Here is an 11,761-nt window from a genome sequence, read left to right as displayed (position 1 = left end):
TACAAATGCGTAATAAAAGTTGTAAAATTTTCCTTTTTTTCTTTTAAAGTAAAGACGACTCCCGCATTAAGAAATTTAATCCTTGCGTTGTACAAATATACAAGTCACATGCACAAGACACCCAGAATTAGAACAAGCATACGTGAATGCGCACAAATGCTTGTCCTACGCGAGGATCGAACCCGCGACACGTCGTGCCCAGTGGGTTTGGCGTGGTGACCTCAACCACTCGGCTATCCGTGCAGTCGAATTATTATAATAGTATATAATTATGTTATGTTCTCATTTTATTTGTTCGTAATATATTTGACTCGCCTCTTGGTATAGTGGTTAGTGTAGTTTAGTAGCCAGTCCATTGAAGTAGTGGCCTATTCATGCAGTCTTGAAGTAGTAAGAATGGCGCTGTATATATATATAAATAACGCTTGAAATCTCATGAGCTTAAAATAGAAATAACAGGTTTTGAAAATTAAATTAGCCTAATTTAAAACCCAATTCTTTTCCAGAAAAATACCCATACGAAATAATAAAATCACAGAAAGGGAAGGACTTGATTTTCATCGGTGGTTATACGTTTGCAAAAACAGGTGTAGGGTAAAGTACCTTTAGTCGTACCAGCGCTTAAGTCGTACCACGTCGATATCTGCGCACCCGTCATGAAAAGGTGGCATCTAACAGTGCAATATGGTTCTACTAAGTACCACGGGTAAACAGCAACACGTGGTGGGTTGCCGGAATTCGCGATCAAAAAATAATGAAAAAGTAAGTTTTTTGCACAGTTTTCACTAATTTTGTTACGTCATTCATAAGCAATTTCACAAAAGATTGTGTTGAAACGAATATTTTTTTGATTCATGTCTGTTTTTATAGTGTTTTCTGGTTGATATGAGCTAGGTTAAATGGTAAACGGTTTCTAGGTTATGTTTTTAATTTTGGTTTTTAACTTTGTACACCCCGCTGCCTAACTCGTACCTGCATAAACTTCCTAATTCGTACCGGTACGACTTAGGTGTTACAGAGATATTTTTTGCTATTTTTTTTTTCCTTTAGGTGATCAATATGGCAAAGAAAATTTATAACTCTTGGAAGCAAGATGACATAGATGAACACAAAAAGGAACACAATTCACAAATAAAAAAAGAAAGATAGACAGAAAATCTAACAAAGATAAGAAACTAGATGCTAAAGAAAATTGGTTGTGCAAACTAACAACACTAAACAAGATCGCAAAGAAAATATGACCCTATGTATTAAATGCAAAGGATGGGTACATGATTTATGTGCAGATCTCGAAATTAAAACTAAAAATTACATTTGTGATATATGCATTTTAAAAATGATAGTTTTATTTCCCAAAGGTACTCATTATTACGAAACTACTACTAACGTTTTTTTATTGTTATATTTATAAGTAAGACTGAAACTGGTCTCGTAGCATATAAGTCTACGCAGTTTTTTAATTGTCCTTAGAATTCTAGTTGGAAAGATATATGTTTACTCTAAGTACGACTTAGGCTATGGGTGGTACGATTAAGGCAACCGGTTGCCTAAGTCGTACCGAAGGAAGGTTTTTGTAAAACCTATAAAAAACATTTTATTAAAAGATTTTTATATGTCTTGTTAGTCTTTGTTGATTCGTTAATAAATGAAGTATTTATATATGCAAAGATTTTTCTTTTATTTATATTACAATATAAATTATAGCTATTTTCCTTGAACTGGTACGACTAAGGCGACCTTACCCTATACCGCTGGGCTTGTTCGAAAAGAAGCTGCACAAGTCTTTGTAAAGCGAAACTTAAACTGAACTCTAATAAAAAGATTGTGGAAATAGATAATAAGCATTGTCATCCACCAACAAAGTACTACCGAGCAAAAAATGGAACGTTATTACCAATATAAAGAAAATCTGAAATTCAAGATATGAGAGAGTAGGAGGGAAACATTGATATTATATACGTATATATACATATATATACGTATATATATATATATATGTATATATATATATATATATATATATATAGTGAATATAAAAAAAGTAGCAGAGCCAACATCTGATGCAGCAAAAACAATTATTGAAAATATTTTGCGCCCTTGCCACTTCCTTAATTTATAAATTAATAAAGAAGTAATTTAGTTTAGGCAACGCTTGGGGCTATCATGTCGATGTAGATAAATGCCCCTTAATAAATAAAAATTAAATATAGAAGATATGAAAGACGCTTCCCACTCCATTAGGGGTGAAAGAAGAGACTTTGAGCTATTCTAATCAGCCCTGAAGCTAAGTCAAGTTGAAAATGGACGTCCACATTCGCATCAAACTAGAAAGATACTCATAACTGCGTAAGGACGATATAATTGGAAGATATGATTGGAGTAAATAAAGATAGTGGATGGAGTGAATCATGAAAAATACTCAGTGTTGATCTAAATTAGTTCTCATAACGCTGTTTTTACTTATCCTGGAATATTCGATGTAATTCATTGAAATTTCTAATAGCGAAACAACTCTTTCGATTATGTTTTTTATTAACTCCGCACATGGCTCAGTGGCGTTGTGGCTTCTCTCACCATGTCCCATGCAGCTCTTTATGTAAATATAATTAGTAGAGATACGACTTAAAACCTTATTTTTCAGATAATTTCCCATACGAAAAACTTAGATCAAGGAAAGGAAATGTCCTTATTATGGTTGATCGTTATACATTTTCAAAAAAAGGTGTTTATACTTGGACTTGTTCAACGAAATACCCTATATGTAAAGCGAAGCTTTCGCTGAACCAAAATGGAGACATCGTGAAAATCAATAATGTACATTGTCATCCACCAAAGGAATACTTTCGTACAAATTCTGGAGATCTACTGGCTTTATAAAAAATAAGAAATATCTAAATAAGGACACAAAGATTGCCAAATTTTACGGGTTCACACGGTATCCAGTAATAGAAAAGGCTTTGTAACCCATTCACACCCAATGGCAAGCGACAAAAACAACATACATTCATCATCATCATCTCAGCCTATCGCCGTCCACTGCTGAACGTAGACCTCCCCCAAAGAGCGCCAACCATCCCGGTCCTGGGCAGTAACATACATTATAAACAAGCTATTTGTAAGCTAGCTTTTACCGATTCCTCGTAAATAAAAGTAAACTACGATATTTGTGTTGTTTTATTGCGGGGTTCGCACTTTCCAGTTCTAGTTAAGACCAAGGTTGCCGTATTGTATCAAAATCAAAATCAAAAAGTTTTTATTTCAAATAGGCCGTATCTCAGGCACTTTTAAAACGTTATATTACTGACTCTAGTTGCACGGTTCCAAAGTGTCATTCTTATGGAGAAGAACCGGCAAGAAACTCCATAAATATCAAAGTATATGTGAATGCGAATCAATCTGGCTCAAACTCGATAGAGTTGTGCAGAACTACTCCTATAATGAATAGGGCCCACCAACATTTTTTCAAGCCGCATGCGGATTAATATCCAGACACAGCATGTAGAGCATTGTGGTCCTTGGTGGCCTTAACCCCTCTTCTCCCTGAAGTCGTGCTGCAATAAGGAGTCAAAGGTGTTAATTTAAGCGTGTGCTATGGATTATTCTCATTAAACATTAATTATTTTTCAGAATATTGCCCTTACGAAAAAGTTAAATCAAGGAAAGGAAGAGACCTAATACTGGTTGATGGTTATACATTTTCAAAAAATGGCGTGTATACCTGGGTTTGCTCAACAAAAAGCCCTGGATGTAAAGCGAAACTAATACTGAGCTCGAATGAAGAAATCGTGAATATAAATAATGTACATTCTCATCCTCCAAAGCAATACGTTCGTACAAAGACTGGCGTCTTACTGGCGGTATAAAAGGAACAGAAAGAAGAAGAAAACTCGAGATATGAAAACCTTTGCTATGCAGGGTGTCTAATGATAGAAAAGACTTGGTAACCTCATGACACAAGATAGTTTTAAAAAGAGTTTTTTAATTTATCATGTTTGTACTAATAACTCGGTAGTAAATCGAACTGGACTTTATGCGGTTGTGGTCGAAAAATATTCAAATTGCATGATGTCGTTACAGACAAAGGTAAAAGTGGAACAAAAAACAAGTTTGTACCGAGCAACGATGAGGAATTTGTTATAATCCTTAAAAAAAATGTATTCTTCATTTACTTATTTACCTTTTTAAAAACAAAAATGATTGTAATTTTACGTTTGTAATTTAATTTCTATACGCAGGGGTTTTACAAAAAATCAAACCATTATGCTCTAAAAACACCCACTTTGATCAAGTATTGTAATGATCATAAAATGCTGTCCTTCGTGGGTGTCAAACCCAGGATCAAATAATAGGGATAAAAAGAAGAATCGGATGTGTGGTGTGATTACGCACATTACAACCAAATATATTTTTCAGAATATTGGGCATACAAAAGAGTGAAATCACCGAAAGGGAAAGAACTTATTCTGGTTGATGGTTATAAGTTAGCACAAAATACTACGCATAGTTGGAGGTGTTCAATAAGAAGCCGTACTAAATGCAAAGCGAAACTTTTAATGGACTACTCTAATTAAAGTTATCGTTAAATTAAATAATGAACATTGTCACCCACGAACCAAAATCAAAACCTACCAAGTCTGGGATCCTAACAGCGGTTCAATAAGCTCTTGAAATATACAAGTCGCAAGAGATACCTCTTGAGACATATTTTTCTTCGAGTGGCATACTCGAAGAATAACCATACTACAACATTGTTGAACTTAAAATTGTGAGTGTAGTGAATCAACACTCGCGCCGCATCAGAAAAGTACTTATATAAAAAGAGTATGAAAATGTGATTTGTAAAAAACCCGAATGATCAAATAAACATGAATAGCATAACTTTTATTTGAATTATTTAAAGTTTGATTATTCTATTAATATGCCCGGGATCGCCGCCCTCTGGTCAATTTTTAAAAAAACTACCAGATTCAGGAACATCATTTATGTATCTCACGCTATTTTATTTTTCTTATGCGAGGTTCGAACTCGCGGCATTGCACTTGTTCATCGGTGTGGTGGCCTATACCACTCGGCTCCATGGAGTCGTGTTGCATCAAGATATAGGTGGTTGGACACTAACTGTGGTATAAAAAACTCTTATTAACTTAATTTTTTTTACAGAATATTGTCCATACGACAAAGTTAAATCACAGAAGGGAAAAGACCTTATTCTAGTTGATGGTTACACTTTTTCAAAAACTAGTGCATATACCTGGACTTGTTCTACGAGAAACCCTTCCTGTAAAGCGAAACTTACTCTGAACGCGAATGAAGACATCGTGAAAATTAATAATGTACATTGTCATCCACCAAAGCAATACGTTCGTACGAAATCTGGGATCTTATGGGCAGTATAAAATGGACCAGATCACAAAAAAATATATTTAATAGAAAACTAGCTTTTACCCATTACTCATCAGTAAATGTAAAAATATGCGTACTAAGTGTGGGATCTTCATAAACGATTAACATCAAAGATAGTAGAGAAGAGAATTTAAGGTTTCTAAACCATATCCAAAGCATTGAATCATAGCCGATGAGAAAATAGTGAGTGTAAGAAAGAAGATGTTACTTTCGCTTGGAATAAATAGTGGGTTATGTGGAACACTCCAAATACTCTGCATCGATCAACATTAGCCGTCTTAAGACAGACATCTAGCATTCTCAGAACAAACACAAGGGACAATCCGATTAGTAAAATACCAGATAGTAATGATATAATTTTGTCTATTGAATAAAATTCATTTCTGATTTGAGCTTCTGTCTTTGTTTACCACTTACCTAAATTCTTCTTTTCGAAGTTTGTATTAATTAAAGTCGTAGTCAAAACATGTGTGAATGTGTTATTTTTTATGTGCAAATGTTTTATTAAACAAAATCGCTGTTGTTCTCCCAGGCTTAGTAATGGAGAATAAAAGTATACTTGATAGTTTGTCTGTGTCATATTACACAATCACATGCATAAAGACGCCGAAAGCGAAAGCTTTTCCAGGCGAGGTTTGTAGTCGCAGTACATCGCGCACTGAGATCATTAGCTTGGTGGCCTATACCACTCGGCTCCTTGAAGTCATACGGCAGAAAGGATCTCGATGTATCGAGACAGCCATGTAAATATAAGTGAGTGTAGTACGAATATAATTTAACACAACGCCATCTTGTCGAAAACTAAGCAAAGCTTGTATTAGGAGTACTAGACAATTGATGAACATGCTTATATTTCTAAACACGTAGATGATGTGGATCAATTAATTATAATCGTGCTCCCACAAGCATTTAATTTGGTCCTAGGTCGAAGCCTGCTCTGGTGTAGCAGTCAGTGTCACTAACCACTAGACCACTGGGTCAATCAAGAATTTCTCACATTAATGACCAATTATTTTTCAGAATATTGCCCATACGAAACAGTTAAATCAAGGAAAGGGAAAGACCTTATTCTAGTTGATGGTTATACATTTTCAAGATCCAGTATGTATACGTGGATTTGTTCAACGAGAAACTCTTCCTGTAAAGCGAAACTAATAATGAACTCGAATGATCACATCGTGAATATAAATAATGTACATTCACATCCTCGAAAGCGATTCGTTCGTACAAAGTCTGGCGTCTTATTGGCGATATGAAATGAACAGTGAAAAGAAGATATGAAGATATTGCTGTGCCCGACAAGGTCCACAATGGTTCTGTATCATTATATTATTGAGACCTTCATATACATTATGGAACGCAAATTATTGAGTATTGAAGAAAACTCGAGATATGAAAACCTTTGCTATGCAGGGTGTCTAGCGATAGAAGAGATTAGGTTAGCACGTGACGCAAGATAGTTAAAAATAAGTTTTTTTTTTATTGTTTTAATGTATTAGTATCGAACTGGATTTTATGCGGTTGCGGTAGTAAAATATTCAAATTGCATGATGTCGTTACAGACAAAGGTATAAGTGGAATAAAAAACAAGTTTGTACTGAGCAACGATGAGGAATTTGTTAGAATCCTAAAAAAATATGTATAAGTACGTCATTTACTTATTTACTTTCCTTTTTAAAAATAAAAATGTATTAAATTTTTTGTTTGTAATTTAATTTCTTGTCACAAGGATTTTACAAAAAATGACATCATATAATATGAGAACAGGGTGTTCTTGAAGAAGCAGCGTATGAGATTATAAAACGCTTATCCTACGCGGGAGTCAAGATTAAAAAGAAGAATCGTATAGGTGGTGTGCTTTAATCGCATTAAAACCAATTATATTTTTCAGAATATTTTACATACGAAACAGTCAAATCAAGGAAAGGAAAAGACCTTATTCTAGTTGATGGTTACACTTTTTCAAAATCTAGTATCTATACCTGGGTTTGTTCTACGAGAAATCCTTCCTGTAAAGCGAAACTCACACTGAACTCCGATGAAGAAATCGTGAAATTATATAACGAACATTGTCACCCGCCAAAACAATATATGCGTACCAAGGCTGGGGTTTTAATAGCCTTCTAAAATTAATTGTTATATGATACAAGCCGCCCCAGCAAACGTCGTTTTTTCATACTAATTAGTACAAGGGTAACAAAAAGAAAATAGAGCTATGAAAAATAGATGTCCTATTCTCAGACTTACCCAATATGCACACAATCATTCTTGAGTTTCGGAGGAGTTCCATTTGTACACCGTGGCATGATCATGTTATACATTAGATTAAAGTCTGGATATTCACCCTCCCTGTTCTATAGGGGGTGCCCAATGACAGAAAGAATAAAAGAATATATTATCAAACTCAAAGCTAAGCAAAGTTGCATATGAGCGCCGATGAAAATCGTGAGTCTAATGAAAGTGGGTCACTTGAAGAACCCTGTATTGGTTGACGTCAGTCCACTTTCTTCAAAATACTCGTATGCTCGGGATAAACAAGGGAAAGTCCGAATTCTAAAAAACAAATCGATATGCTTAATAATGTGTTCTGAATAAATTTTATTTGAGATTTATGTATTGCTTTTAAATTCTTGATTTAAGCATCTTATCATACATGGACGAGATTGTGTGTATCAGCCTATACGACCAGCTATACAGCCAGCCAGTCACGCAGTCGTACTCCAAAAAGAACCTAATTAACATATAAGTTGCATAAGAGTACAGAAAATAGAATGGTATATACGAATTTTCTCATTAAAAAAAAAACAATTATTTTTCAGCTATAGTCTCCTACGAAAAAGTGAAATCACAGAAATTGAGAGACCTTATTCTGATCGATGGTTATACATTTTCGAGAAACGGTAGTTACAGCTGGAGGTGTTCGATGAGGAGCCGTACAAATATTTGCAAAGCGAAGCTTTTAATGGACTCTAATGAAGTCATTGTGAAAATAGATAATGAACATAGTCATCCACCAAAAACATGCATACGTACGAAGTCTGGGATACTAATGGCGATTTGAAACTGAAGATATGAAAATTTGATAAAGGCCTACTGAAAAATATTTTTCCCGATTCTCGTGTCGATTAATACAAAGATCAACCGTTAAAAATTTCCATTTTTAATAATTAAGTTAAATTTAAACTTTTGTTTTTTATTTATTGCCTTGCAAATTGACTTGTCGGTTACAAACGTTATTTGATAACAAGTTTGTTTGTTTTCCTGTACAAGCACCGAATCCCCGCCACATCGCACACAGTCGAGTGGCCACACTGGCTAGTGCCCATTCGACTCCTCGCACCTGTAGTAAGGATTTCAAAGTATTTGCAAAATATTTTCATATTTGTTCCTAAAAAAATTAATTGATATTGGAATTAAGTCGAGTTTAAATAATATGAACATTTAACCTAATTTAAAACCAATTACTTTTCAGAATATTATCCATATAAAATAATTAAATCCCAGAAAGGTAAAGACGTTATTCTAATTGATGGTTACACATATTCAAAACATGGTGTGCGTACCTGGGTTTGTTCGACAAAAAAACCTGCGTGCAAAGCGAAACTAACACTCAACTCAAATGACGATATCGTGAAAATAAACAACGTGCATTGTCATTTACCAAGACATCCAAGTAAACACTTAATCTGTTACATCTAATCATATCTCACATCCGTTTTAATATCTATACTAATATATAATACTAATATATAAAGCTAAAGAGTTTGTTTGTTTGTTTGAACGCGCTAATCTCAGGAACTACTGGTCCAAATTGAAAAATTCCTTTTGTGTTGAATAGAACATTCATCGAGGAAGGCTTTAGGCTATAAACCATCACGCTGCGACTAATAGGAGCGAAGATACAATGGAAAATGTGAAAAAAACCTACCCACGGGGACGAAGTCGCGGGCAACAGCTAGTATATAATAAAAGTAAAGCCTATGAAGTAGTAAGAATACATGTATTTCTATTTAAGACCTTATTTTATTTTTAATTGCAAGACACATTGTGACATTTACAAAATGTCATAATATATTGCAACAACTGTGACTATATTAGTTTTTATTATCATATTCTCATATCTAATTCTCTAATTATTGTATAATTTGTATAACGTTAACATATTACATAGCGTTAAGTAAGTAGATTAACTTTCATGTATGCCGTGGTGGCGTGGTCTCCTATAATTGAGGGAGTACACAAAACTAGATCTCAGTTATGTTTAAATGTATGCACTGCGTATATTCCCTAATAAATAAGACATGTTCGAGTCCCTTATTTGTTAGCTTATATTTTGCCTTATTGACAGGGGTTAAGAAACATTTAAATCAGATTTACAAACGTCTAGACGTGGGACAAGCATTATTAGAGTCCATTACCGCTTTTCCTGTACAGAGATTGAAATAGAGAAATGTCTGCGCTGTCACTGGCGGGTTGGCTTTTGCCAGGTTTGGATGTCTGAATACGATAGACTAGTATTTAATGTGAATTAGGTCTTATTAAACACCAATTAATTTTCAGAACATAGCCTGTATGAAAAAATAAAATCAAGGACTGGGAGAGACCTTATCATGGTTGATGGATATACTTTCGCAAAACACAGTACGCATTGCTGGAGGTGTTCGAATAGAAGCCGGACAAATCTTTGCAAAGCGAAACTCGTAATGGACTCTAATCAAGTTGTTGTGGAAATAGATAATATACATTGCCACCCACCAAAAAGATACATACGTACACCGTCTGGGATGGTAATGTGGATTTAATGAAATAGAATTGATTTATTTTGTAAATGAAACGTATGAAATTAGGTAGTAAAATTGGTTGCCGTGGGCAAGCTTAGCGCAACAACCACTGGAGCTTGGAGTTCGCGGGAAAACTGATCTAGACAGACAATGCTTTTATTGCTAGCCGATCGCACGTCACTGGGTTTAATTTTTGAAAAGTGCAGCAGATATGAATCTGTTATAGGACTGTGTTCGAGAAAATGATCTAGTCTTCAATATTTACGTAATATTTAAATATTTTTAAGGTAAAACATGTATTATTTTATTCCTGTTTACCTTTTTTGCTCAAATGGAAGTAAAATAAAGAAATGGAGTAAGATAAATCAAAAGACCAATATATTTCATCACATACTTGGTACGATAAATCAGGTACCTTCGTTTTGAAACTTATGAGTCGCAGCCACCTGAAGTCGCTTGCCATAACTAACGTTTAAAAGATGAAGATTTAAATCTAAAGAGATAGCATTATTATTTACAGAAAAATGGCCGTACGATAAACTGAAATCACAAAGAGGGAGAGACCTTATACTTGTCAATGGCTACACTTACTCGAGAGGCAGTCAAAATGGTTGGCGTTGCTCGACAAACCCCTCGTGTAGAGCGAAGCTTAAAATGAACTCCAACCAAGTAATTGTGCAAATTGATATTAATCAACATTGCCATCCTCCTAAAAAGTTCTATCGTACTCCGAGTGGACTAATTCCGATATGATACCTACCCACTACATTCAATTTGTGTATTCGTTTTTTTTTATTGAAATATGCAATAAAAGCATATTTCAAAATATATAGCATATTTAATTAACTGCAATGACGATTTTAGGAAAATATAATACGAAAAAAAGTAACTATATACGCGTTGGTAAACTATTTTTAACCATTATTGTGTTTGTCCTCTGTTAATCTGATGTTACGGGAAAGTTTAGTGCAGCAACCATATCTTAGAGTTATTATTTAAATCTTACGTGTCAAACTTGTGTTTTAATTAAGGAGATATATTTAAGGATTATATTATGATAATTTTGATTTTCATAAAATTTAGTAATAATACTTGATGTTTAAAATTTTAAGGTACTAATACATTTTTTTTACTATGATATTAATCAGTTTTTTTCTACCCTCCTACCTAGGGATTTATAATCTCAATATTGAGCAAAATCAGTAATGGAATTAGAACTAAAAACATTTCCATTTTCAGGTTACTGGGCGTACAAAAGAGTTAAATCACAAAAAGGGAAGGACCTTCTACTTATCGGTGGTTACACGTTCTCAAGAAATAGTGTAAACAGCTGGGGTTGTTCCACCAACACCAAATGCAAAGCAAAGCTTAAAATGAGCGAAGGAGTCATTATTAAAATTAGTAATAATCATTGCCACCCACCAAGACATTTGTGATAACCAGTGGCGTGTGTAAGTTCTATTGAAATGGCGTTTACGAACAAGAAATACCAACCACCATTACCATACCATTGTCAAAAGACAATTGCTGTAACATATTTTTAAACCTTTGTTGATTTTTATGTAATTAGACTGGAT

The 11,761-nt window shown here is 34.2% G+C and overlaps 1 protein-coding gene and 1 long non-coding RNA gene across 2 annotated transcripts; both read left to right on the top strand.

Annotated features, from left to right (window-relative positions):
• The first annotated feature begins 250 nt into the window (after positions 1–250).
• On the top strand, positions 251–1,619 carry LOC113496132. The gene is made up of 2 exons (XR_003400788.1): positions 251–762; positions 1,051–1,619. It is a non-coding gene; the product is annotated as an uncharacterized LOC113496132 (long non-coding RNA).
• A 3,510-nt stretch (positions 1,620–5,129) lies between these two features.
• LOC113495877 lies at positions 5,130–7,089 on the top strand (the record flags this gene model as incomplete). The annotated part of the gene is made up of 3 exons (XM_026874873.1): positions 5,130–5,394; positions 5,936–6,036; positions 6,366–7,089. Coding segments are annotated over 3 exons (660 nt in total), but the record flags the coding sequence as incomplete, so codon positions are not given.
• Positions 7,090–11,761: the final 4,672 nt, after the last annotated feature.

The sequence above is a fragment of the Trichoplusia ni genome, chromosome 7 (assembly GCF_003590095.1).
Source record: "Trichoplusia ni isolate ovarian cell line Hi5 chromosome 7, tn1, whole genome shotgun sequence".
In the NCBI taxonomy this organism is placed as follows: domain Eukaryota; kingdom Metazoa; phylum Arthropoda; class Insecta; order Lepidoptera; family Noctuidae; genus Trichoplusia; species Trichoplusia ni.
This window is presented reverse-complemented; position numbering and strand designations above follow the sequence as displayed.